This window comes from Syngnathoides biaculeatus, chromosome 7 (assembly GCF_019802595.1).
Source record: "Syngnathoides biaculeatus isolate LvHL_M chromosome 7, ASM1980259v1, whole genome shotgun sequence".
Lineage (NCBI taxonomy): Eukaryota > Metazoa > Chordata > Actinopteri > Syngnathiformes > Syngnathidae > Syngnathoides > Syngnathoides biaculeatus.
This window is the reverse complement of record NC_084646.1, coordinates 15094808-15110854: the sequence shown is the minus strand read 5'-3', so window position 1 is coordinate 15110854 and position 16047 is coordinate 15094808. Positions and strand designations below refer to the sequence as shown.

At 41.7% G+C, this 16047-nt stretch overlaps 1 protein-coding gene across 3 annotated transcripts in view; it reads right to left on the bottom strand.

Annotated features, from left to right (window-relative positions):
- Positions 1-490: 490 nt before the first annotated feature.
- suco (SUN domain containing ossification factor) overlaps positions 491-16047 on the bottom strand; it is a 45983-nt gene continuing 30426 nt past the window's right edge. Inside the window, exons 9-21 of one of the 3 annotated variants that reach the window (XM_061825548.1) lie at positions 15856-15961; positions 14971-14991; positions 14463-14518; positions 12981-13072; positions 12790-12855; positions 11089-11172; positions 8618-8705; positions 6122-7357; positions 4969-5056; positions 4783-4887; positions 3874-4132; positions 3549-3604; positions 491-2617 (exon numbers count right to left, since the gene is read on the bottom strand). In XM_061825548.1, coding sequence (XP_061681532.1) covers positions 2063-2617; positions 3549-3604; positions 3874-4132; positions 4783-4887; positions 4969-5056; positions 6122-7357; positions 8618-8705; positions 11089-11172; positions 12790-12855; positions 12981-13072; positions 14463-14518; positions 14971-14991; positions 15856-15961 — 2812 coding nt within the window. In that variant the 3' untranslated portion in view covers positions 491-2062. The remainder of the gene's footprint in view (positions 2618-3548; positions 3605-3873; positions 4133-4782; positions 4888-4968; positions 5057-6121; positions 7358-8617; positions 8706-11088; positions 11173-12789; positions 12856-12980; positions 13073-14462; positions 14519-14970; positions 14992-15855; positions 15962-16047) is intronic. The other 2 variants (XM_061825549.1, XM_061825550.1) reach the window with 2 other exon arrangements.

Genomic DNA, 16047 nt, shown 5'->3' with positions numbered 1-16047 from the left:
ATAAAAAATGTTTGCGCTGTGGCGTAAGAATAATGTGAGTGGTCACTCATCTAATGATTCATATTTAATTACCAAGTGTTTTTTTTCCATTCAAACTAATAAACTATTTGTTACACTACCACGCAATACGCACAACCTCGCGTTACGTCGTTTCCTGAGGAACTATACTTCATCGTAACATGAGAACGCCTGTCAAATGTACACTAATGTGCACACTTACATATTGGAAATGGGGATGTGGCTTTGGCATCAACCATTTACATTCACTCATGTTAAATGGGGGCAAGCACACACTTTCCGCTGTTTAAAAGGACCTCTAATTAATAAAAGTTCTGTTGTTCTAGCAGCCTTCATCAGATTTCTCCCCCCTGCTCTCACAACAAAATGTGAGGATAATCATAACTCAAGTCAAAATAAATATTTGCACCCCATTTGCTTGTTGATCCACAGTCACCATGGCCACAGACAAAAAAAAAAAAAGCTGACAAAATGAAAGCTGACAAAGGTTTTATTTAGAAATTCACAGTTTCTAATGGCACTACAGCTTTTGTAGCAACTCACTCCTGCTCAAAAAAATAAAATAAACTGTGCAGCTTTTCAGAGGAATCACAGAATGTGAAGGAGAAAAACATGAACGCTTCAAAATGTACAAAAAAAAAAAAATAGGCAAGAGGAGTCATTGAAAAGTGCACAGTCTCACCGTGTTAAGTATAATCAAAGTAGTCTCTTGTAACACGAGGGGGGGAGGGGAGTAATCTCATGAGCGCAGACACAAAACATTAAAAAAAAAAAAAATTAAAAGACATGAACAGTGTTCCATACAACCATCTTCGCCTGTTTCCCTTTAAAACAAAAGCCACGCAAACCTTCAGTGAGTCAACAAAAAAAGGACAAGACACAATCTCACAAAGCACAAATAATACAATGTTAAACTCCTTCACAGTCAGGAAAATTGTGCAAAAAAAAGAAAAAAAAAAGGTTAAGAAATGAGGGGTTCCCAGGCTCTGTCAAGTTAAAACCACTCAGAGCCTATCAGAAAACACTTTTTAAAATACATGAAACAAATATTTCATAGAGGAGCAAAGAAAAGATCCTATTGGAAGCAGCAGACAAAAAAAAAAAAAAAAAAAAAATCCCAACTTGAATAATTGTTGCTCCTCACTAGTTTTCCAGACCAGAAAGCAGCAGCAGAGCAGCAGAATAATAAAGTAATTTCATTCATACTTAATGTGAAATAAGTGTTATCTGCTATGCATCAGTACCCACGAGTGTATTTGCATGTACAAGTATTACTTAGCTCTTATTCTCACTTCTTTTACTGTGACTGGCCAGCCAGTGTGCAAAAATAAATAAATAAATAAAACTACTCTTTCGGACTTGTGTGCGGCCAGGATGGCTCAGTTACAGGAAAGACAGTCAAGTAGCAGAAATTATATTTGAGAAAAACCTAAGGAAAAAAAAAAAAGTATTGTCGAGAATAGTCTTCGTACATTTGCAATAGAGCCGTGTAGAGTTGGAAAAAATTATCCAATATTGCGGATGATCTTTCACATTTTTTTCCTGCGAGACATTCAACAAAAACACACTTTACTTACAATGAATCATATTTTTTCAAAAATTGGAAAGGTTTTTGAGGGAAAAAGTCATGGATGCTGCTGCTGCTGCTGCTGAACTTAGTATTTAAAATTGAGTCAGGAAAATACCAAGTTAGAGTTTTCTTCATCAGGCTGCTGAGGGAATAAACTAACAACAGTTGGGAAGGAATCGATGAACAAAGATGGTGGTCCCTGGAGTCATAATGGCAAGCCACAATGGATGAGAGGACACACACACGCACACAAAAAACAAAACAAAACAAAGAATAAAAGATTTTGTAACTCATTCTCTCACTGTGACATGCTTTGAATACTTTGTGGATGCACAATTCAAAAGGACTTGTCCTCGCAAACATTTGTGTGTTTTCAACACCGATTAAAAGGGGGTCATCAAGGCACGTAACCATTTAAAAGGTCTTTTGACTGTAGTGAACGAGGGCAAATGGGGTTCTTTGGGAAGAAGTTCTTCAGACTTGTCCGCTGACTGCCGTCACCCTGATGGTGCCCACGCCGAGTTCCTTGCTCTGTTTCATGAGCTGCCGCAGGCTCGGCAGCGAGGCCACGCGCCCGCCCGCTAGCTCCGTCTGCCGCGACTTCCGCCGCTTGGTGGAGCGCCTCTCCTGCCGGGACTTGGTGGGGGGGATGGCCGGCGGCCGAGAGGGCTGCAGGGGCGCCGCCAGGGGGAGCTCGGCGCAGGAGTAGACTGGCGAGGGAGGCGGCAGTCGCCCGGCGAACGACTCCTCGGAGTGGGTGAACGAGCTGGAGCTGCTGGCCTCTGAGGGGGACTCTTTTGAGGAGTTGGGGGGTAACTGTGGTGCGTCCTCAGTAGGAGATGAAAGGGGGGGAGGAAGAGGAAGGGGCGGTAGTGGGAGGTGAAGGGAAAGTGGAACGACGGGGAGCGGAGGGGGAAGGCATGGGTGGAAGCCGTTGCACTTGATGTCCCCGTTGGTGAGATGAGCAAAAGGGTACGAGGGAGTCACTGTTTCCACTTTGTCTAAAGATTTTGTTTTACAGCGTTTTTTCTGTGAGAATAGGAGGAGAGGATGGAATGTTTAATAAGATTTAAGAAAAGATCCTTTTTCGCCAGAAATGTTTTTTTGTTGTTGTTGCTAACAGAGAGCAAAATGGCACAGAAAAAAGAAATATTAAAAACACATTCTAAAAATGTTTTGTGAGTCTGGAACGAATTAATGGCATTTCTATTCATTTCAATGGGGAACAATGATTTGAGATCTGAGGTCAAAGCACAAACCACATTTCTAAGTCAAAGGACAACTATTTTGGAGAAAATTATATCCATCCATCCATTTTCTTCACCACTTATCCTCATGAGGGTTGCGGGGAGTGCTGGAGCCTATCCCAGCTGTCAAGGGCAGGAGGCGGGGTACACCCTGAACTGGTTGCCAGCTAATTGCAGGGCTCATTGAGACAAATAGACGCACTCACAATCACACCTAAGAGCAATTTAGAGTGTCCAATTAATGTTGCATGTTTTTGGAATGTGGGAGGAAACCGGCGAAAGCTGTACAATACACTTAAAAAAAAAAATCTAAAATATTTTCCAAAATTTTAAAATGTAAAGTTTTAAAAAAATATTTTTCTTTTAATACATTTTACAATTAAGAAAAATATTTGGGGAGTGTGTGGTGGAAAGTCCCATGAGAGAACAAAGCTATACAGTAATTATATTTTTTGTAAAAATTTTTACATTTCAAAAAGGTCTCATAGTTTATAAAAATAATTAAAAAAAAAAGGTTTTGTGAAAAAGCAGTAAATGTGAGCAAAGTTATATTTTTGAGAAAAAGGTAATATTTCAAGAATGAAGTACGTTTTAAGAGGGGAAAAAAAAAAAGTTTAGCACTCCTAGAACATGGCATAGTTCTACCTTATTATAAGAGCATAAAAGATATTTTCATTTGTCATTTTGACATGGTCAAACAGAGGAAACACTACCTTTTTCTCTGGAGAAAATCTTAGAGGCTCTACAATGTACAAGTCATCTGGACCTACTGGGGAGAAGACAGGGGAGTGAATAACAGGAAAACCACATCCAGTCATAAAACAAGCATGCTCCACAAGCGTTTTTTTTTTAATTAATGCGCAGCTGGCAAATGTCTACCACGAGCCGTTAAAGCTTTACACTCTATTCTTACTACCCTCAAGCCTGTATATGCACACGAGCTGCCACGGACAGCTTGCAGCCTCAAGGGCAAAAGCACACAGGCAGTACAATAAACAGCAGGGGGTGCTATGACTTATTCATTCATTTCACGTTTACCTTCTGTGGAAGACAGGTGGAAGGACTTGGAGCGCACCAGCGGACACGCCACCCTGCGCTTGAGGCTCATGTCGTCGTAGGAGGAGAAGCATCTCTTGGGGCTGGGGTAGTGGTTGCTTTTGGGCAGCGTCGCTGGGGCGGAGGCGGCGTCCGCCCTGGGGGCGGCGCAGGAGTTGCGGCACCACTGCAGGAACACGAGCAGGCCCAGAGACACGCACAGGACCAGAGAGACCACCAGGTAGCTCTGACGGTCAGATATCTGTGAGGGAGCGCATGTTCAAGAAGATTTCAAGAAAGAAATTGAAAAAAATAAAAGTTTGCGTTTTCAAAGGAGAGTAGGGATAATTTAGAACATTTTTCAGTTTTAATCAAAGTTCTGTTTAAAAAAAAAATAGCTGTATATTTGGGAAAAACAAAGCTTGGTATTTGTGTGGGGGGAAAAAAAGGGTAAAATTACTTGGACTTAAAATGTATATTTGAGAAGAAAATATTTTAAGGGCATCATTGAGGGGATTTTTTTTTTTTTTTTTTAAGTTATACATTTAAGAAAAAAGTTCTATATTGAAAGTAAACTATATTCTTAAGTGAAAAATATGTATGAGTAAAAAATTTCAACAAAAAAAACATACCTTTGATTTTTTAAAATATATATACTATATCTTCATGACAGCTGCTTCTTTGAGAAAGCTCTATATTTAAAACGGGGGGGGGGGGATGTAAAAACTGGTTTATTATTGTGGAAAAAAATATTTTCAATTATTTCTTTAAGGAAAAAAAAGAAATTGTCCAGAAACGTTGCATGTCTTCAAGGGAGGGGGGGTTATATTTTAGAGTATATATCTTCGTGAAAAAGATGATTTATCCGATGGCGAAAAGTGTACTTGAAAATCCTAGTACTGTACTTTTTACCTCTTTCTGAAGCTGGATGACTGTCGCGGTGAGATTGAGCATCAGTTTGGTGACGTTCTCCAGCTGACTCTGCAGAACCTGGATGGAGTCCTGCTGCTTCTGGTCCTGAGGATTAAAGCAAAGTGGCATCTTATGATTTAATACCAAGTGCGCATTAACAGTGAGGCCCAATCAGTGCACACCCACCTGCTCTTCAGCAATCCGCGAGGTGTTCTGCAGTTTGATGACAGTCTTGTTGAACGCCCTCTGCATCTCCTCCATCTGCTTGCGGTATCTAAAAAGCACAAAAAAAGTTAAATGCGTGGTGTTAGTTATCACCATGAACAGTATTATTTATAAAGGACCAATTCACAAAGAACCATGATTATGTCAAGAACCACTCCACAAGGTCAAATGAACGGTACAAGAAAAAGCACTTGGTGGCAATAGAGCCAAGGATTCTTCCCCCCCCCCCCCAAAAAAAAGCAACTTAACCAACATTGAATTGCTTTGAGATGCTCCCCGCTGCCCCTCCATAAAAATAAAAAGGGTCCCAACATGTTTCTGTAGGGACGGTGTTGTCAGAAGTCTGGTGTTTAATTTCACAAATTAGCGCACTTGGTTACAAGCCTCACTGAGTACATTTGTTAAGAAAATACTATTTGGTACATACATACGCCGCAGCTGTGTAGAAACCGCAAGTGCTCACATTGAAACTCGAGATATTTACAAAGAACGACAGTACACAAAGAGTTTAACGCTAGCACTAACACTAGCGCCACTCTAACGATAGTGCTAATGCTAACAGGGCCAGTTAAAATAAAACCTAGCGGTAAATATCACTGAGACACACCAGTAACATAGCAGCAACACGCTAGCACAGCGCTAACTGGGCCGGTTAAAATCACTTCCTCGGCACATATATTCCACCGGTCCCATTCTTACCTTTCCTGCTCGAGTGCCCCCTTTGCAGCCGTCAGAAAAAATGCACAAATTAGCCGCATCACCGCATAAACTGCAGGATTGAAAGCATGCGAAAAAAGTTGCAGCTTGTAGGCCGGAAATTACGGTAGTATTCTTATCTTCTAGGCAAGCGAATGCAAGTTGAGCAAGGAGCAGCGTGGCAGAATTTTTGCACAGCAAAATTAGTACATCGGTTAAATAGCGATCAATGTGGATATGTCGCCATTGATGGCTTGCAAATTTTTTACGTCTGTCCTAGTCTATACACTATCAGAGCACTTCAGATAATTTTTCATTTCCCCTCTTAAATTTCAAAAGCCATCTAAGACATTAAAAGTCAGTATATAGTACACTCCCAAACACAAACACACACACATGCACACACGTGTGGCCGTACCTCTGACTAAGCTCCTCCAGATATCTCCCAGACAGACTCATGTTCATCTCCAAGGCTTTAATCCTGTTGTTGAGCCTCATGAAGACGCTCTCCTTCTGGCTGGAGCTGTGCACTACCGCGCCGTTTCCGGCCGCCGTGCCGCTGTTGTAGTCCCCGCCGTTCTGCAGCTCGGCGTAGAAATCGGTAGCCGCCCGGTGCGTGTTACCGTTTAACATGTCATCCTCTGCAATGTCGATTGCCTTGTGGGGTACACCCCCATGAGGGTCCGCATGGTCTTCTGGAGGAGTGTTAGGTTTTTGCTGGGGTTTTTTCTGCAGATCGCTAAATGTGTCAGAGTCTATCAAGGGGAGCGCCATCAGCTGTTCCGTGGGGTGGGGGATTAGGTCTTCGGGGCGCGATGCAGTCGGAAGATCCTGTTCCTTAGAGGTGGGGAGGGCAGCATCCAGAGTATCCGTCGCTCGTGTGGGAAGCTGTTGCAGGGGAATCTCCGACAATGCAGGTGGGGTGGCACTCAACTGCTGCGTTTCGGGTACCGGAGCAGCCTTGAGGGGTGGAGTGGGGATGGGGTTTAGATCGGGGTCCTTAATGGGAGGGAGCAGCATGTCCTGTTGGGTGGGAGTCATGGAAGCTTGGATGTCCGAAAAGCTATGCGGGTGAAGGGTGGACGTCCTGCTGGGTTCCAGCTGGATTTCTGGCAGTGTCGTGTGCGCCTGGGGGTCCGCGTGTGGCACGACGGGGGCCTCTCCCAAAAGCTGGCAGTCATTTCGGCCCGTGAGAGGCACCTCGAGCTCAGGAGCTTTTTCAGTGAGGGGAAGGGCTTCCGGTGACGGTGAGAGTACAGGGATTCGAGGAGGAGGGATATTTGGAGGTGTGATGGTGGGGGTGTTACCAACGGGGCGTGTCTGGATTTGGAGTTTGCAGAGTCGCTCCTCGGCCAATACGGCGGAACACCATTGGTAGAGCAGCTCAGGTAGCGTGGCCAGGCACGACAGCGACAACGGGGACAAATAAGGACAGTACACCAAACTCTCCCTATCCACTCCCGCCTCCTCACTTTTCTCCTCTTCCTCCTCCTCCAAAAGGGTGACTGTAGACTGTTGGGGCTCCTCATCCTCTTCTTCTTCCACCAGAGTGACTATCTGTCTGTCTGTCTGGGGCTCGAGAGAGGAGGCAGGTGTGGAGGAAACGTCGGCGTCCTCGGGAGATGTGTGCTCTTCTGGCTCAGCAGGTTTCTCGCTGAAGGAAGGAAAGTGAAACTTAGAAATGGGCCTTTGCATATGAGGTGAATTTGTTCCACTTATTGCAAATTAATTATCCCTGCTGAAATAAATGCGCTCCCAAGAAATTTCTGAATTTTTGGGAGGGATATGGGGTAAACCAATCCTCAATGTCTGAAAAAATGTCCACAGACCAAAGCCACATTCAAATATAAAGTCTTATTTGGCCCCATTTTGTAGGATCTCAGTACTAAAAGAGCTATGTTGAAGTGGGGGGGAGAAGCTTCATTAAGTCAGGCTGTTACCTTATGTAATAGAAAAGTAGTACTTTGCTGCAATCTTGCGGGATATACAAGCAATTATATGCCCAATGAGTACGGATTATAACTCATTCTCTCACTGTGACATACTTTCAATACTTTGTGGATGCACAATTAAAAAGGACTTGTCCTCACAAACATTTGTGTGTTTTGAACACTGATTAAAAGGGGGGTTATCAACGCACGCAACTATTTAAAAAGGTCACTTATTCATGTATTTCCACCATTCCAGCAGCGTTTGGTCCCTAACCGCCGCAAGTACCACTAATTCATTCCAGACCCCTCACAAATATGTACTGTAGTATCTGTGTGTTGGATATGTGCCTTTACAGGGCATGGCCTATTGAGTTATACCAAGGGCTGGCGTCAGGTTTGGGGGTTTGTGTGCATATGGGTGTACACAGTGTGTATACATACTGTAGAAATCAAAAGCTGCATGCGTGCATGGAAGAAATTTAAGAGGCGTGGCCTCATTAAGTGACACCTGCAGCTAGTTTGGTTGGGCGCTTAATCTGCATGTATGCGTCTTAGCATTGGCAGTGTCCAGCAAATGGCTTAAAGGGCATTGGCAACTGTGGCTGTCCTTCCCCACATCCGTGGCCATTATTGCTCCAGTTACACCCCCCCCTGATTTTGCACCTCAAATTTAGGCTCAACACAAAGTGATAAGAAGCCAAAAAAATGAAATATACACAGCCAAACAAGCAATGGCTCCCAACTTGAAAAAGTCAAGTTGGGCCATTTGTAATTAAGATACCACAGTGTGCATATTTTTAGATAGTTTTCAAAGTGGGATAAAATTCACACTGAATGACAAATTTTAACCAGGTGACACAAAAACTAACCATGTTTAAAATCTGTATAGGGGAGTTGGATGGGCCAAATAAAAGATTGCAGCGGACCTGTGTGTGGGCCATACTTTTTCCCGCTCCTGCTTAATGGTTTGTGAAGTGCCTTACACAGTCGAGCCTTGAGGGATTTCCACTGGCGTCACAGGGGCAACCTCCCTGTTCCCCTCCTTGTTGGTCAACACTTCTGTTCCGTTACCTGCCATTGAGCAAACAAGGATTATAAGACACTTGTTAAATGGCTCCACAGTCTTTCTAGCCCGTGGGGATCATAGAAGGCAGGTTGTACATAGCCGCCTTTCCTGGCAGTTTGGCTCACAAACCCGTTTGGTGAAGCCAGGAGATACTCAGAACTGGTCTGATCCAGTTAGAACTGATCCCGCTGACACACGCACGCACACACACACACACACACTAAAGAGCCAGCCACTTACTCTAATTAAAAAAAAAAAAAAAATACTGGGTATTTACACACACGCACACACACTGGATCTAACAAGTCTACACGCCCCTATTCAAATGCGCTCTGTCTGTGACATAAAGAAACCAAGATAAAACATTTGAAAACTTTCCCTAAAATGTGACAACCTGTAAAACTCAATTGAAAAAAAATACATAATTGATACTGTATTTTTGACAAAGGAAGTAAAAAAAAAAAAACAGATTCTAAATCATATAATAACTGAGGATGTGGTTGTTTATTATTAACCAATCATATTCAAACATGTCAAATGGGACTCAACACACGCACAGCATTTTAAGGGCCTCTTGATAAACTGGAAATAAAGATAAGCTTCTCTAGTAGGCTTTTCCTGACATCTTCCACCACAAGACATGGTCCACAGAGAGCTTCTATAGTACTTTATCTCCTTGACACCTTTTAAAGCCTTATATATAGTCCTGTGATTTTTCTCTCATTTTTACTTTATTTTCAGTGACTCTGGAGTTGTTACATAGACTGATGTTAGAAATACCCAAGATGTGACTTGAAGTTGTCCACTTAAAAGATTTCAGTTGGTATTTTGGATAAGTTATAACAGGTTATAGATTGAAAGTTTTCTAATGATTTTTCTTGTTGTACAGGTTATGGGTCACATTGAAGGTTGAAAGTTTTCTAATGATTTTTCTTGCTGTATAGGTTATGGGTCACATTGACAGTAGAAGGTTTCTGCCTTTACCCAGATTTTTTTTAAATTCTTTTTTTTAAAACCCCCCAAAACATGGCATTTAACCAGGAATGTTTCATTCCTGGCAAATTGATGTTACACAACAACTTAGGCACACTCAGCCTTTCCAAGCCCCAAAGGGTACAATTCCTAATTTTGCTGCAGCCTTATTTAAATCATTTTTTGTAAACCGTGGAGCCCTAGCATGGTGAAGAAACATCTGACGTTCTCACTTAAAGTGTGAGGGACTGTAAATCCAAACAAATTGCTGCGGTTGGGCATCCCTTTGAAAGACATTTACTCTCTATGTAAAAAAAAAAAAAAAAAAAAAACGCATCATTCAGTCATTGTGCTCCCATCTGCCGCTTTTGTCTTTTCCTAAATTATCCGTTCAATTCATTCAAAACCACATCAACGGAAAAAGGACAAATATGGTGACTCAATCTGTGGGCGTACACTGAAATCATGGCGAAGTCCCTTGATGTTTTAATATGCATCGTCATTGGGTCACCCAAGGCAAGCCAGTCTCTCATCCATCTAGGGGGGCTTTGTTCATGCAATTAACATTAAACCCCACGAAACTGCATATATGCATGCAACCATTAGCCTCCCAGAAAAATATTTCATGCATGACAATATCACAAACTTCATACGTCAATGAATAGGGCCAAGCTGTAAGTTAAAAAAAAAAAAAAAACACGTGATTTTTCTCAGCCAATCAGCAAAGAAAGGCAATGATGATAAATAAATCGAGTAAATGATGTAGGTTTATCATATTAAGTCCAATGAACAAAAGTTGCCTTGTTTATTGCACTTAAAGTAGATGTGTTCTCAAAGTATAGCGCTTTTGCATTTGCATTTCTGATTAAAAATAAAATTACCGATTTTCCCTCAAATTTTTGGAGTACAGTATGTCTATTTTTAGAACTATGATAATGACTTAAGTTTATTATTAAAAAAAAGGCTTCAAATTTAAAAGGAGACTTGTGAAAAATGGAATAAAATCCTGCTTGTATACCAATAGTTGGGGCACTAGAATGCCTGATCACCCACCGTGTGATTTTAAACAGCAAAGTAAAATGTTTTATTTCTGAAAATCTGAGTGTTCTTCTTACTCTCCTCACTGTGTCAGTGCTAACATGTATAATTAAACCAACAACACTTCAGTGCCCATGATAACCAGCTGCATGGGGTGAGAATCCAGAACCACTTTCAAGCAGCTGGCACACTACACTAGCTGAAACTCTAATTAAGAAACAAATTACGGACAGGAGGAACGCTCCCACCATCATGTCAGAGCAAAAAGGTAAGCAGAGCTGCACTGAGTTTTATCAGGTGCATATATTAACGTTGTCAGCAAAGCAGTTAAACAGGAAGTGGAGGACCCAAGACAGGATGTATAAATAACACGCGTACCTTCTGCCCCTGCTTGGTCCTCGAGCTCTGGTTTACCCCCCAGCACATTAGCAGCAATGTTGTTGACCATGTTGAGGATTGCATCTAAAGGTTAACACACAATGTGGACATTTTATCACAAATTCTGCAACATTTGAGTTAATTTAGCAGTTTTTCCCCACCCTACAATTGTTTTTTGAAGATGCATTTGCAAAAATGTTATTCTTTAGTATTTTGCTGAGACACATGGGGACATGTGTGTAAAAATGTCAGTAATGCATTTTTGGAGTGAATATGTACACTACTCGAAATACTAAGTAGGTGAACACACAGTGGAAACATTCAATCCTGAGCCAAAAGGAAGCGACTAGCTAATGGACCGCAAGTGAAAAAAAAAAAAAAAAACGCTGATGTTTGCTTGTGTGGAGCATACCATTCACTTGAGCACTAAGACAGCTTTCAGTAGCCTTGACAGAGAGCTACATTCCAAATTATTGCACATATATTTTTGCTCCATTTTCCTAAATATTCAAAGCAAGACACGGTGGCTGTGTTTTTTTTGTTTAAAGATATTAGCTTCCATTACAATCATTAGGGAAGAAAAATAGTATGTATAATATATAGGCAGTGATATAAATATCAAAATTATTCAAATCCAGTCTTCCAAATCATTGTGGACAACAATTTAAAAAAAGAAAAGAAAAAAAAAAACAGTCCTTTGACAAATTTATGAGTTTTGGGAAACAAGACGTCGGTTTGTGAACTTTTGCTTTGACATGCGACCAAACAAGATAGGACTGGTGTTTGGAGGGAGTGAACTCAACTTGCTTCACAAAAATCAGTTGACAAATGGTGGATCAACATGTAGACATAACTAAAAAATAATGAAAATAAAAAGGATATACACTATCGTATGGAAAAAAAAAATACATTGCAGCTGAATAAAGAGTTGTGACCATCTCATGTCTAAACGTCTACTGCTCCCAATTGGCCAAGCCGCAGACACCAGAAGGACCCGCACAATGGCCACTGAATTGAAGCAAAAACATGGCACCCATCTAATCCATTGACCTCAAACGTTCATGGATTGTTTCGACTTGAATCTCATTTGAAGATGTGATAATTGCCACCTATAATTTCAGTTTAGAGCGTGACTGATAGTGCAGTGGTAGACACGCCTGACTTTGGTGCGGGCAGCGTGGGATCGATTCCCGCTCACTGATGGTGTCGATATATGCCCCGTGACTGACTGGCGACCAGTTCAGGGTATAGTCTACCTTTTGCCCAAAGCTAGCTGAGATAGATTCCATCTCTCCTGTGACCCTTGTGAGGAAAAGCGGCTTGGATAATGGATGCATTTCAGTTTAGCTCTTCCTTTTAAAGGATGTGCCCAGGTTCTCAATAGGGTTGAGGTCAGGTGCCAATGGTGAACATTCACCCCTTCAAGGCACAGCTCTTTTTAGAATGAAGAAAGGTTTTTGGAGGTCATATCATTAGCTACACGCTGCCTCTCCGCAATTGTATTGTGCTGAATTTAATAGGAAAAAGTTTAAACCGCTGTAACATGAAGTTTGAACATTTCTTTCAGTATTTTTTTTTCCCCCACCCACGGAAAACTAGAGGAAGCCCATGTACGACTAACGGGATGTGTGTCACACTTTGAGAATCACCCCTATTTGCACAATTTTTAAAACAGCAGATTACTTTTGTGTGTGTACATACTTGTTGCGGAGCCGAGCAGGTTTTTTGACGACTTGTCTTCTGGCGGTTGATAGCCGGGCGGGTAGTCTGAGGAGACAAACGCACATTAATAACTCCACTAACAGGCTAAAACCATGTGGTCAGTGAACAGTTTTGATGCAAATCTCACAACTATGTGTATTCATTCACAGTTTGTGTTTCTTGATGCTTACCGCAGTCTTCATCCAGGTAATCCAGCCTTTCAGAAGGATACTGGGAATCGGCTATCTCCTCATACTCCTCCACCATGCTGGTACCAAACACCCTACGCAAAACACACAGAGTTCTACAAAACTGCCTCCAGGAAAAAAAAAAGGTTAAGGGTCATTGTTGCAATGTAAGAAATTATGTAATGTTTCTAGGGGGGTGGGGCGGGGCTCTGTAGGACACAGACTGATGATGTATGTAACACCATTTCACTGCCAAATTTTGAGTTACTAACGCTTACTGTTGTTAAATAGGTTTCTTCTGACTTGGAATCCCGATCAAGTGACAAAAGACTGTAAGACATTGAGTTTATGCAAAATAATTTTAACCCCTTTATAGCAGTCGTGCCACTTTCTTTTCTCATCTTAAAGGTTCCACAAATACAAAGTCTAATTTTGGGTCAACTGTATATAAAACGTACATAATGGAGGAGTCAGTCAGTAGTCAACAACAAGTGAAAATACAACATTGCTCTATTTAAGTTAACACAGACATTCTATGGAATCCAACAGTCACGTACACCTTCCAAGAAAACCGTTTCGCCTCGTAGACAAATGTAGCAATTGGCATACCCTCCAGACAAATTACACAGAAATTTAGTACCGTAATTTCTAGCCTACAAGCCGCGACTTCTTTCACAGTCTTTCAACCCTGCAGTTTATGCGGTGATGCAGCTAATTTGTGTATTTTTTTCTAACTGCCGCAAGGGGGCACTCGAGCGGAAAAGGTAAGGAGACCGGTAGAATATATGTGCCGAGGAAGTGACTTTAACCGGCCCTGTTAGAGCTGCGCTAGCGTTGTTCTCGCGTATTGCTGCTGTGGTACTGGCGTCTCAGTGATATTTACCAGTAAGTTTTATTTTAACTGGCCCTGTTAGCGTTAGCGTGGCACTAGCGTTAGCCCTAGCTTTAGCGCAGAGCTAGCGTTAAACCAGGGATCACCAACACAGTGCCCATGGACACATAAATGCCCACCAGGACCACTGGAGGTGCCCACAAGGCATCTACAGGTCACAAATTTCTACTATTATTAATATTTATGCTTTAATTTTTGAGTGTGACTTGCCTACATGAATGATTTTTTTTAAAAACAATGTCATATAATATAAAGACATAAAACTATAGTAAAGTATAAGGAGTTTTGTTACTTTGGAAGTTTGGCGCAAACAGGTCATGTAGCACTTCATACGAGCGATGCTCACGACGTAGCCCTTAGCCTCAAAATGGTTGATGACCCCTGCGTTAAACTCTGTGTACAGTCTTTCTTCGTAAATATCTCATCTTTCACTGTTGGCACTTGCGCCTTATGTATGTACCAAATGGTATTTCCTTTACAAATGTACTTGGTGAGGCTTGTAACCAGGTGCGCTCTGTACGCCGGGAATTACTGTAGTATTGACGGGAATCTACATAGAACCATAAATAAAACCAAAAACCATATAATGTTACCTGAGGAGACTGAGGGGACAGAAGTGTTCTGAACCAAAGTGCGAAAGCAGCTCAACCTGCAAAAGGACATACATTTAAAAAAAAAAAAAAAAAGTGCCATGATTTAGCAATAATCTTGAAACTGTATACACTATTCACAAAATAAATTAGGTATTGGGCTTTTGAGTGAAATTTCATGCTGAACCTAAAATGTGCACATATGCATTCAAGGGTTTATGCACTGGAAATCCATCTATAAAAGTCAGTGCACTTTAGTTTGATTCTGAATGTTGAAAAGATTAAAATCTCGAGCTTTTTGTGAGTAGTGTATTCGAGCCCCATTTATTACACCCTCAAACCAACAAACTACTAAAATGAAACAGACGGTATGGTCAGTGTGGGTGTTAGTTCGTATTCACATGCATTTGTGACAAATTTTTCTCCCACCCAACAGCTCACCTGTTAAAAGACACGAATTACAAGAGTTAAAGACACGTGAAGGGCCTGGGACAGATAGAAGAATGCTAACCTTTATGTACTTGATGAACATCTGACACCGCAGGACGGGCAGCAGGAGCAATAAAACAAGAAAAGGAGTTGAATCAAAAGAGTTGCAAGCAGTTTCTATAAAGTTGAGAAATGCACACATGAAAAGGTTGATGTACTATTCGGGATGGTTCCACATGATGCTGATAAGAGTTTGTTCTAACGAGCGTTTAGGAAGAGGTTGATAGCAAGCAGGACCAAGCCAGGAAAGATGAGAAATGTCAGCGAAAGACATGTTCTATAAGATGCAGATTTTTATAGCGATGCAAGCAATCCTACAACTACAAACAAACCAGTTTTAAAGATATAAACTTAGAAACTGCAAAAAAAGATTGACAACTTAGTATCACATGGGGGGGTATAAATGTGCACCCAATTTTCGTGTTGATCAGTGAAATAGGTGTCGTCTCCATCCTTCCAGAGGGCTAAGTTCGTGAGAATTGGATGCTTATTCAAGCAAAAACAGCTGACTTCCTGTTCAATTTTGCACATCCTGTTTTGATTTGTCCACCCAATTTTGTGTTTAGTTTGTTTCAAACTTGACTGTGCTAGTTTTTGCATTTGGGACTCCTCAAATACATTTTCACCAGGATACAAAGCACATTTGACCTATAGCTGAGCCACTGTGACGGGCGCACAATGTGACGGGCGCTTATAGGAGTCACATTTCACCATTCACTTCTTCCTGGGATGGAGTTACCCACCCGCTCTGCTGGGTGAAATTACCGTGAAGTCATAAGAGGGTCCCCTGAGCTTACAACCATAAACTCCACTGTTAACTAAAGCAGAAAACAAATACACTGTGACCCCCCCACACACCCGAAGGCATTACTGCACTTTCACTGAGGGGGAAAGTGAAGGGAAGTACCTTCACATATTTAGCATAGAGCTGTTCATCCAGCGGAAAAGTCTGTACGATGCGTTCGTCGCGGGCATGGAACGTGCCCAGCTTCACCCACTTGTTGGTAGGGTACCTGCAAAAAAAAAAAAAAAAAAAAAAAAAACACCACAAAGTGAGGCCTGGAAAGTCCGCCGAAGGCCGCGTGCCAGCATTGAGGCT